Source organism: Pterocles gutturalis, unplaced genomic scaffold (assembly GCF_000699245.1).
Source record: "Pterocles gutturalis isolate BGI_N339 unplaced genomic scaffold, ASM69924v1 scaffold31541, whole genome shotgun sequence".
NCBI classification, from domain to species: Eukaryota; Metazoa; Chordata; class Aves; order Pterocliformes; family Pteroclidae; genus Pterocles; species Pterocles gutturalis.
Genome location: NW_010104005.1, coordinates 260 through 11,730, shown reverse-complemented (window position 1 = coordinate 11,730; position 11,471 = coordinate 260). Strand labels below are relative to the sequence as shown.

The following is an 11,471-nucleotide window of genomic DNA, read 5'->3' as shown; positions in this document are numbered from 1 at the left end:
AATTTCTACAAAGTGCACGGGGCAGACACAGTTCTGTGTTTGCCACCAGGTGTCTCACTCCACACACCAAAAAACACTGCAGCAGCAAGTTTGTATAAATCCACCCTCTATCAAGGATCCCTTAGGCATAGGATTTGCTAAAGCACTGGTAAAAATACCTCTACAGCTGGCTTTATTCTGTATTCAATTGCACAACTTCATCCAAGTCACTGGGTTGGCCTTTTTCCCTCCAAAAGTGGTCTAAGGTATGCTGCAGTTGCTAAAAAGACTCCTGTTTTTCTTGGTCCTCTGTTTGTTTGGTCTAAGGTTGATGACATCTCCACCATTAAGAGTGCTAGAATTTTGGTTGGAGTGACTTCCACCAGCTGTATTAAAAACACCTACAGAATTTAAAGACAAGAAAAGTTATTTATATTTCTTTACTTCCTGCAGCATAATACATTAACACTTAAGACACAACACTTACTAAGGCATAGCAGTGCACCTCAAATGCATACTCTAGTTTTTAAGGGCTTTATCTATTTCTGGGTCAATTTTGTAGCGACATTTGAAGCAGAGCCAGTTGGAATTACTAGCCAGACAGTATTTAAAAGCTAGTATACATCTATGTAATTGGAGGGCAGTATATGCACTCATCTGCGTATGTGTATGCTACTAATTGCATGGTAACAAAGTTATGGTTAGTTGAGTAATATAATAACAGAAAATAATGACAATTTTAAAGTTAGAAACTCTGCTGAGATAAAGCTAAGGAAAAAGCCTCGATAAAAAGGGAGTGCTTTAAGGAAAACAGATGAACTGACTCAGAAATGTTTTAAAGAAGGGCTACAGAAGTTCAGTGTTCCCTTACAAAAGGCAGTTTACAAAGACCTCCTCATTACATGCCAGATTCTTTCACCATGAGCCTCTTGTAAATCCGCACCAAGATGAGTAACACTAATACTAATTACATTAAAAAATCCAACAAGCTTCATTTCTCAAGTCCTTTCACAATGTTTGTTTAAACAAATTAATAAAAGGGCACTTGCCAAGCATTAGCTAGAAACTGTAGCACATCAGTTGGACAATCTTGTAACTTTAGAGTCACAAAGTTATTTTACAGAAGGAGCCAATCCCCTAAGATAGGAAGGTAACAATTAGACCCTGATTCAGCTTGTATTAACTCCACAAGGAAACAGATGAAACCATAAGCTTTGATGACACAAAATACTGTCTTCTCTTTTTTTTATTACAGTATACATACCAATCTTGTTACTGCTTGTATGTACTAGTTCTGGATCTTCTGCTGTTTGTTGCTTGAGCCTTTGAAGATATTTATCGGCCAAATACTTAAAAACTGTAATGTTAAAAAGAAAAAAGGTACATCAGAGTACGCTTTAAAAACAATCTTCATATCAATAATAATACCTTCATATCAAAATTCTGTGTGGTGACAAAAATGCACTCAACACCACAGGTTTAGCACACCCTGGTTAAATGACTCTCTCAAGTGTACCTAAGCAGAATCCAGATCAGTCCAATGTCTACCCAGGTCTCACAGTTTGCAGTACTAGGGTTCTGCACAACAGACAGAAATATCTCAAAACTCCTGTAATAAAACTGGCACATACATATTGCCAGATGTTCCAATTCATGCAACTGGGGAACTTTTAAAAATTACGTAGGAATTTAATATATATTATTTTTGCAAGAAGCCTTAGAATAATAGCAGCTGTGTAAAGTAAGGCTATTAATAAAACTTGGCAGCAACACTGTTCCAACTAACTAATGCCACCCTCATTTGTATTAGGGTATAGAAAGTCTACCTAGGATTCTGAAAAAAATCTACAACTACATGAGAATTTTCAGAACCTATATACGTTACAACTACTCACATTTATAATTAACAGCTCATGATACTGAAACTTTTTACATTTTCTCTTGTAGATGTTTTTTTCCAAGGTGAATGATGTTAACAGAGGAGAAGCAATTGGTTTACTAGTAAGTTTGCCTGATTAAACAAACGTAAGTTATCAGAGACAATAATTCAGGATTATTCAAACCTATCCCACAAAAGACAGTGACTGAATTTTACAGCAGTAGTCTTATGAAATTAAATATATACATTAAAAAGTGATATTTGGGAACTAGTAAAATATAATTAGTAGACAAAAGGCTGCAAGAGATCTAATCTTTCAATGTACTTTATTTAAATATAACAAAACTATGAAATAACTGTTTATATCAATTATTTATTAACTAATAACAATTACAACGTAAACTGTTCAACAATTTGTACATTGTGATAACTGAACTTCTACATATTTGTTTAAAATCTCAGTGCTTACTGACAGTCATTAGGACTAAGCAGCCTTAACATGTTGGCCCTTCTAAATATTGCAGTGATGCACTGTTTGTGGAAAAGAAAGGAAAGACGTACACACAGAAACGGGCCTAACACACTGATATCACACAATCCTAGCTATGGTTACACTGTGCTGCTATGAAACAGAAAAAGGGTCACCAACAGCATGCAACAACACGGGAAGTAACAGATCAGCTCCAGAGTAGAGAGATGTACACAGCCAAGGGCAGGACAGTCACCTGCTCTCCTGTATCTCGTACCTTCAGTTACGTTTAGGTCTTCCTTCACAGATGCTCGGTAGAACCTTAATTTTAGCTTTTTTGCCAGTGCTTCTGCCTCTTCACTGCACAACAGAAGATGACTTTGTAAACACTAGTTTGTATTATTTGTCAGCATCTATTCTTATACAAAATGCTTTGTGGTAAGTTAAATATGGCAAGGTGGGTTAAGAAACTCAGTCACAAAATACCTGATCTTTAATTTCTTTACAATATCTCCACTAGAACAAGAAGGTACTTTACATGCAGTTTCCTTATGACCAAAAGTAATTGCTTTTCAATATTTATTGACTTAATTAAAGAAAATTTCCCAAGGGTTTGAAGACAAGTGTCAGTGAAACCAAAAGGAAGGAGGCTGTAATTAACAGCACTAGAATCAGAACAACTACCACTGCAAAGTCAAAAGAACAACAAAAAGTAATCCTTAAGTATATTTTAACAAAGCAGCAGATGAGTGCAGAGATGAAATCAAGAATTACTTTTTTCTGTGAAGTGAGAGAGAACTTGTGCTAAATTCTACGGAAAAGCTGACAAAACTCATGAAAATTTCACCAAGGCAAATCATGTCATCAGAAACATGAAGTTACTGAGGCAGATGGGGTATTTTGAGAGCAAAACCTAAGTGACATACCATGAACAAAGGAGGAGTTCAAACGCAATTTTGCTTTTCCTTTGAAAAATCCTCAGTATTCTTTGCAGAGGAAGTAGAAGCTGATTTATGCCATCAATGATAGCAAACAGAGAACAAAGAAAGCCAGTCCAGGAAACAACAAAAATAAGAAATAATTTAAATCTCTTGGGAAGACAGCAGAAATAAAGAAGTGGAGAATGATCAACTTAATCATGCAATATTTTCTACATGATACACTGTAGTAAATAAAAGTTAGCATTTGTTAAGGTGATTTTATAGCAAGAATGAAATTGGTCATATATACAAAAGCTGAATGAACTGACAGTAAAATCTGTAAAGAAAAAACAGGGAAGAAGGATCAGCACCATGCAGTTTGAGAATATTAACAGACAGGCACTTCTATAGAGTTATGCTTTGATAAAAATGAGCAATAAAAACAAATTAAAGAAAAGCAAAGCAAAGAATATTAAGATACTTTTTCAAACAACATGTTTAATACTTCCTCACCATTTTAGCAAGCATTCACTAGCCAAACTAGACAATGTAACTCCACTGGTGCACAGCACAGTTTAACAGTAACTGTAAATTTTAATAGGAGAGAAAATTTACAGTTTTAGAATTTCTGAATAAAAAAAGAAAAAAGAATCATATAATGGCACAACCAAACTCTTCATGCTATTCCTCTATTTTTGGACTGACATTTCAGGAGAAGGCATGAAACAAACAGAAAGCTCCTACCTTGGCAAGCACTTCTCCCCAAATAACTACATTCATGCAGCAATACCTGTCACTGTGCTTCTGGGGCACATTCTGACGCAGGGCATGGGTTTGACAAACCAGATATCAAGTCTTCACAAGAAACTCCCATAATTTTTTTTTTACATGTGTGTACACTGGGGCACATATTGTTGTTCAAAAACAGTAAGATAAAATTCCTACTTCTTTATACAGGAGTCATCGAGAAGATCAATCTTATTCTGCACAAGAACTGTGGGAATGTCTCCAACTTCAGTCGTGACTTTCTCCTTCCAGGAAGGGATTGCTTTGAAGGACTCTCTGTCAGTTGTAGAAAACACAAGAACACAAGCCTGGGCTCCTAAAAACATACAAATCAATTACAAATACAAATAAATACAAATCAACCAACAAAGATTAAAAAAGGAGAATCACATATAATATATTTCAAATATGACTTTCCAAGTTTCTCCCACAGAAGTGCAGTTTTACCATCAGCTTGTGTCAAACCAATGGTCATAAATTCCCCAAATTAAAATAGACTGCCATATTATTTTGGTCATTATACCTATTCCTCATGATGGCAACAGGTCTGTTACCTTTCAAGCTATTTCTGGCATGGTGCCTGTATGCAGGGGAAAGAAATAGGAGGGAGTGGGGAAAGGCTGGAAAAAGGGAAAGGGAGGTTTGCTTTTTGCTCAGTTTTACAAACAGCTTAATGGAGGCTAGAAGGCAAATACTCTTCCATATGCAGTATCTGTAAAGCACACTTCATGTTATTCTTTGTGCTACAGTAATTTGGATTTTAAAAAGCAGAAAACTTAGTTTTCAGAGAAAGCTGTGATTATTTCAAGCAAATAGTTTAGTAGCTTTTTGGAGAAAATAAGTGTCTTTCTAATTCATACTCATTCTATCACAGCACTACGATAAACTATACAAAATGTTTTGTACCATTTTTGTTACAGTTTTGTAACAGCACACAATAGTTAAAACCCATGGATACTGAGAAGGTACTTCCACACTTGAAATATTAGTGAGTGGTCTTTCTGACTGTTATTTGATATTCAGTAACAGAGCGTAAAAGGAATAGATAGCTAATGTCTTTGAGACTCCAGTGTTCTCTTGTAACAAATATCCCAAACCAATTACATGTAGCATGAAAAATTATTTCATCAGTATGAATTTTCTTTTATCTATGAGTTTCGCCAAGCGTCCCCCATTCCTGTACTCTGTCTTTGTATTTCTTTGAAACAAAGCACTCAAATTCTTTTATTAGGTTTCCTTTTATTGATCTTTTCAAAGCCAAGTTCAATCTATCTTCACAAAAGTTTTCCTCTGCTCTTTAACATTTTTTCCACATGCCATTAAGATCCTTTTGGTGTGGTTTTATACAGAATAATAAATGCCCTCAGAATTTCAAATCAAGCTCTACCAATAAAACAGTAGCAATGTAGTCTCCTATATTTTTTCCCATTACTTGTGTTCTAGACTTTTGTTTGTTTTTCCTAATATCCACAACATATTCTAATATATGCAATTCTTCTAATGCAATTCCACTTAGAATCCTGTGAGGTAGGTGTAAAATTACTCCTACCAAAGCAGGTTACTTTGCATTTGTCAAGTATTAACCTTAAATATAACCTATTGTCTCACAGTCTAGCTTAATAAAGCCTCTCAAGTTCTTTGCTCTGCTGGGGATGAGAATATTTATTAAAAGGCTCTCACTGTCTGTAGACATCATTTTGTTCAGCTTTAAGACTAAGAAATCCATTCTGAAGTTTCCACTCTAAGGCACTTTCACTTCATCTCTCCTTCCACCCATCCCTTCTCAATGCTAAAACATGGCAATAACTTGGTAATAGGAAGTTTAGAAGGACAAGTCCTGGTCTGTGGTCGGTAAAAAGGAGGTGACTTACAACATCAGACCTCCTTATTCAATTTAGATAGAATATATATAGAATGCAGTGGATAAGGACAGTAAAAATAACTCAGCTTGGCCATACTGCTTTTTGAAGAGAATTACACGATAGGCTTTAATTAGGAATCAAATTGAAATATTTTTGAGGATGTTAAAGATTGTGACATTTAAAGGTTCTTACCAGGAAGTTAACAAACAGTAAACGCAAGCATCTTCTCATCAAGTGATACACCTGTGTCTCAACAATTAAAATCCTATACATACATCCTGTGTGTAATTGTGTATTTCCAAATGTCTGCTGAAGGTTTTGATACTGGATTATAAGAAATATCAGAATTTGCTATCCAATAATCCTGCCAAATGCTTATTTAAGAAGAGAAGAACAAAAGAAGTATTCTTCTCACGCTCAATTCAAAACAATATAAAATGGGATCTTTCTGAAAGCATGCTTCAGTACAGTGCAGAACTTAGTATGGCAACAGAGTTCACCAGAAGATGCTGCAGGACAGAGATGTTACTGGGTAAATTATTTTCATCTTCTAAGAATATTGCTAAATACTATACATTTTTTTGAGAACATAAGTTTAAGAAATTATAATGTCTATGTAGGAGCTTTAAAGAGAAAAAAGAAAAAAGAAAAAAGACAAAAAACAGGATTTAGGCATTGAAACATCTTTCTGTATGTAGTAACTAATAGTATTCAAGAGTCCATAAAATTACTACCTCTACTCCAAACGGAGTCATATCACCTCTATCATACAACAAATTGTGTACAAAAGACACCAGAGGCAAAGGCACAGGACAGTGTCAGACTGGAGCATAACAGCTAAAACCAGGATGTTATAGATGAATATTTTAAATCAAAGTTATTTTGTAAGAAGCTGTTTCATAAAGCTACTTCAAAGTACTGAAGAAAAGGACATGGGATGTTTTGTGCAATTAGTGCTTTGATAACCCCTCAATCTTTATTTTAAAAAGGTTCCAGCTGGCTGCAGGATCACTGATACGATATTCATACCTAGATTCATTCAGAAAAAAAGTCAGAGTAGCGCTAGCATCTCTACTTGATTCAAGTAAAGCATAAGCTTGTCAGCTGAGTAGGTCTCAAAGATCCTCAGCAGCCTATCCCATCCTCATAGACTTTGTAACCTTATTTTCTCCTTTCATAATCGTACAAAGCCTATTTAATCAATTATATGTAAAGAAATTCCTCACCATGAGTGGACTCACATAGGGCTTTACACTTGGCACCTATTCATTTCACTCTTCTGTTCTTTGTCTCAGCTTTTTCAGGCTGTGACAGAAAACACACGTTCACTAGAAAATTGATGGTGGCTCCTTCAACCTTAAAACTGAGATAAAATGCAAGGACAAATGACACTAACATCCAGAAGTTTTTGATTACTGTTGGTGTTCTAACTGCTGTGGATCCTGGCTGTCTTTAACAGGCTTAGGAGGGCTCACTAACAGTATCCAAAAGAGGGCTGCTTTTCTCCAAATTGGATCAGAAGAGCCTTGCAGCCCTCTCGTTATCACAGTTACTATAGCTGAAAGTAGCTGACAAGTGCAAGCTAGAGCAGTGCTATGAATGCCTGAGAAATATGAAATCTAACTACTGTGCAACAAAATGAGGAGCCTCAGAATTTGACTGATCAGCACCTCAATAACAGACTAATAAGGAAGAGGTCTGTTTTCCATCAAAAACCTAACAAGGGTCTACTCAAGATACCAGTGGTAGCAGATGAAAGAAGATGCACACACAAAAAAGTGATCAAATACTGCTTTGAGAAACATATGTAACATGGACAGAACACATGGGGCTGCTAATGACAGCCACTTGTGCATGTGCTTAGCATACAAACGAAGTACCTAGCCTATTAGAAAATGTGTGACTTCCATTGGATAGAAACTGGTAAGATGCATGATACGTTACGAAAAAGAAACTACAAAAAAACATACAGAGCTGCCTTCAACTCTTTGAATTTAGGCTGCTGGATTCCTTGCGTTGTGTGATCACGGCTGTGCAGCTACACCGGCTGCACACATTCACCTGTACATAGAAACCCACATGACAGATCCACTGTCAGCTCCAATTCTGTTTCTCTGCGAGGCTGAATGAATTTGGTCCCTGGACAACAAGGGCTCAGAGACAGGCTCTGAAGCATTCATTGTGTGGCCATGGATGAGCAGCTGATCCCTGAAGAACTGACAATACACAAGGTTCCAGGGGAGCATGTAAGCCCCAATGTAATGAGAGTGGGACAGTGACCCGCGTGAGAGGCAGATCTTGAAGTAATAGCCAGCATCTATCTTACCTACCTTAGAGGCATCCTCCCCTCAACAGCACTAATTGGCAAGAAAATCCTTGCATTTCCAAAGGAAGCTTGACCTTTTGCTTCTATAATATTGTTCTTGCAGACCTGATGCTAAACCAAAATTGCATTCCAGGCTCTTATAATCTCTCTTGCCCTTCATGCGTCAAAGTCTAGTACAGAACACTCGCTGTATCTAATAGCCTGAACTGGTAATGTAACAGCTTGTCTCTGTAACCAGGAGAAAAAGACTTTGGTTTGGAATAACTGAAGAGAGCAAAGCACACAAGAGAACTGAAGGCCAGGAGAGTAAAAATGACACTCCAAGAGAATCAGGCACTACCTTCTAAAATTCACATGCTCAACTTGTCAGCTGCAAAATAACACAATGATTTATTTCCACATGAAGATAAAAAGAAACAGGAAAAGAAATATCTTTTTTTCTGAAGAAAAGGTAATCATCAATTACAAGTGACAACTGAAATATTACAAAAAAAAGAAAAACCCTGTTAGTTGCCAAAAACACTGATTAAATATAAAAAGGTCAGAGAACTATACCACCCTGAAACAGCACGGTATAACAATAATCTGTAAATGAGGTAATTTTTCTAAGGTTTTATATCATAGTGATATATTTTTCCCAGCCATCGCATAATTAGTTTGACAAGAACTGAATGATGGAGTCTTTGCCAAGTCATTCATATCTCTCATATTAAAAAAAAAAAAAAAAAAAAGGAAAGATTTTCACAACCATTGTAAATTATAGACAAAGAAAGCCTAACTATGCAGTTTGTAACCAGCTAAATAGATAACCTACCTTAATATGACTGAATAATACAGTTTCTATTTTATGAAGTAAATACACTATCCTTATTACTCTGTTATGTCAACGTGTTCAAGGCACTCTGCTAGCAAGAGAACTGTTGTGCCCAGTAAACTACCTTTCTAGGATGACTGGCAGATTTTTTGCCTTTGCATTAATTTCTAACTGCCTCAGGCACAGTTTTTGGAACATTTACAAATATATGTCTTACAGAAGAAAGAAAACACTTTTAGAAGGAAAAATATAAATTTGCATTTGGCTGTCTGAATGGATACATTCTCTGCAGTTTCTGTGAAGATATCTGTCTCATTTTCTTCTGGTTTTTAAACGGCACTACTGAGCATCTTGCATGAAGTGACAATTAAGGCAAGGATCTTACAAGAAGGCAAAATAAGAACTGAAAAAGGTGAAATAAAAATGCTTCACACACACACAAAATAACTAAAGTTCTTAATGCAGAGATAGGAAAATATCTTAGAGATTTGCAGATCAAAAGAAAAAAAAAAAACCTGCCAAATAAAAACGAGGTATTTTCACCTCTATAGTAGGCCTTAGTTATTGCGTCAAATTCTTCTTGACCCGCAGTGTCCCATAACATCAGCCTGACATCTTCATCATTAACTCTGAAATAAACGACACAGTTTTGTAATCAATACAGCAAACAAACAATTCAAAACAACTGACATGGAGATATTTCCTTGTCTACAATGTAAGAGTAATTCACTTCAAATTTAACTTTGTTTAAATATAATATAACTTAATATCGATAACGGTTCACTTCTGTAACACGCTATGGCAGTGGTCCCTCAATTATGTTACATGCTCTTTCCTCACAATCCATATTATATTTTCCTTTTCCTTTCCTCCTCTTCCTCTACATGTCCCCCTATCAGGAAAAATAATATAGACTTCAAAACAAAACACAGGTGCCTGAATAATGGTCCTTTTGTCTTTTTAATCAGCTTACAAAATTTAAAGAATTTTCTTACTTCTCACTAGAATAGTATTTTCCATTTTATCAAACATAATTGGGTATTATCTGCTTATACGACATAAAGAGACTAAATCTATAGCACACTTGAATACGTTTTCACAGTATTTTAATCTATATTGGCTAATAGATCTGTGTTATTGTTTTATCATAAGCACTTCCACCTCATCAAGAAATTAAAAAAAAAAAAATCAACAGGTGGTAGAATACAAAGGAAACTTGTCAAAAAGCTTAGTATGACAAAGGTTCCAAATTTTATTTTGCTTTTGATGTATAATTCCAAATCTTGTATGGAAAATAAACTGATATCATTTTAGCCCACTGTGCAAGAGAGAAAACAACTCCCTTTACTGTGCTTTGGAGACAGCAGGCCTTGTTTCAAGCCTCTGTAAATCTCAGGATTACAGAACAAAGAAATAGAGGGAAAGGTAAAAAGCAACAGTATGGTATCTGTCTAATACATACTGGATTTGTCTTTCCAGGAAATCTACACCAATAGTTTTCTTGTAGTCTTTTGTAAAAATCCCCTTGCAATATCGCTGAATCATACTGGACTTTCCAACAGCTCCGTTTCCTACTACCACCACCTTGATGGCCACCTCCATATCTTCTTCCAACATCTTGGCAGCTCAGATGACTCTCTAGCTTATTCAGGAAACTATCAATTCTGTAAACAAAGTAAATAGCTACGTTCATTAAAATGCTGTGAACAGAAAGCAAGAGGAAATACGATCACACGTTAGGATTCACAAAGACTGTACAATTTATTTTCAGCTCTGCCACAGACTGCTTAAATGACCTCAGGCGTTATTTAGCCAGTCTGTACTTTGATTTGACACTTAATTGGAAATTAATACAACTGTTCACAAAAAATATGCTTCCAACGTACGAATGTATTGTCACATGTTGATTACATTCCTGATGCTTCACTGCTAACACATCAAAGATGCTCAACGGATCAACCCAGCACATAGCATGAGCCCGAAAAGTACGGGAACTTCTAACTCCAGCCACTGTTCTCTTACACCCGGTTCAGATACGGTCACCTAACACCAACACTGGCTCTTTGAAGACATGAACCGGTATAATTCTGTGATTATATCACTTACTCCAGTTCCTATGAACTTGACTAAGGAAGTTCCTAAAAATAATAATAAAATAAATTTGTGTACTCTTATCCATTTAATTTTTGGCTTGTGAATCAAAACACTAAACGTATTGACATGACTGAAGATAATACAGTTTCCAAAGGTCTTTTCTTAAACAAGAAATTGAATAATCCAACTGTCTTAAAACATTTTTAAATGTTTAAACTTTTAGATAATTTATCTTATCTATACCCAATGCATCAACACAAGTTATTGACATTTAAAAAGGTTTGCATTGTAAGTCTATTAGGTGTGACCACAATCCCACATCGCACAGCCACTGCAGGGGAG

The 11,471-nt window shown here is 35.8% G+C and overlaps 1 protein-coding gene across 1 annotated transcript; it reads right to left on the bottom strand.

Annotated features, from left to right (window-relative positions):
• On the bottom strand, positions 1 to 10,699 carry RAB23 (RAB23, member RAS oncogene family). Its single transcript, XM_010086919.1, has 6 exons — positions 10,498 to 10,699; positions 9,579 to 9,664; positions 4,193 to 4,349; positions 2,605 to 2,687; positions 1,244 to 1,336; positions 1 to 380 (listed from the first exon to the last, which is right to left on the bottom strand). The coding sequence occupies exons 1-6, from the start codon at positions 10,650 to 10,652 to the stop codon at positions 241 to 243; spliced, it is 714 nt and encodes a 237-aa protein (XP_010085221.1). The 5' UTR covers positions 10,653 to 10,699; the 3' UTR covers positions 1 to 240.
• Between the last annotated feature and the right edge of the window lie 772 nt (positions 10,700 to 11,471).

What these genes read in the sequence shown, in the direction of transcription:
- RAB23 (XM_010086919.1), bottom strand. Translation starts at nt 10,652, where the DNA reads ATGTTGGAAGAAGATATGGAGGTGGCCATCAAGGTGGTGGTAGTAGGA. An exon ending in TTCCTGGAAAGACAAATCCA is followed by an intron (nt 9,665 to 10,497) that starts GTATGTATTAGA and finishes CGTTTATTTCAG; the next exon opens with AGTTAATGATGAAGATGTCA. An exon ending in AACTAAGGCCTACTATAGAG is followed by an intron (nt 4,350 to 9,578) that starts GTGAAAATACCT and finishes GTATGTTTTTAG; the next exon opens with GAGCCCAGGCTTGTGTTCTT.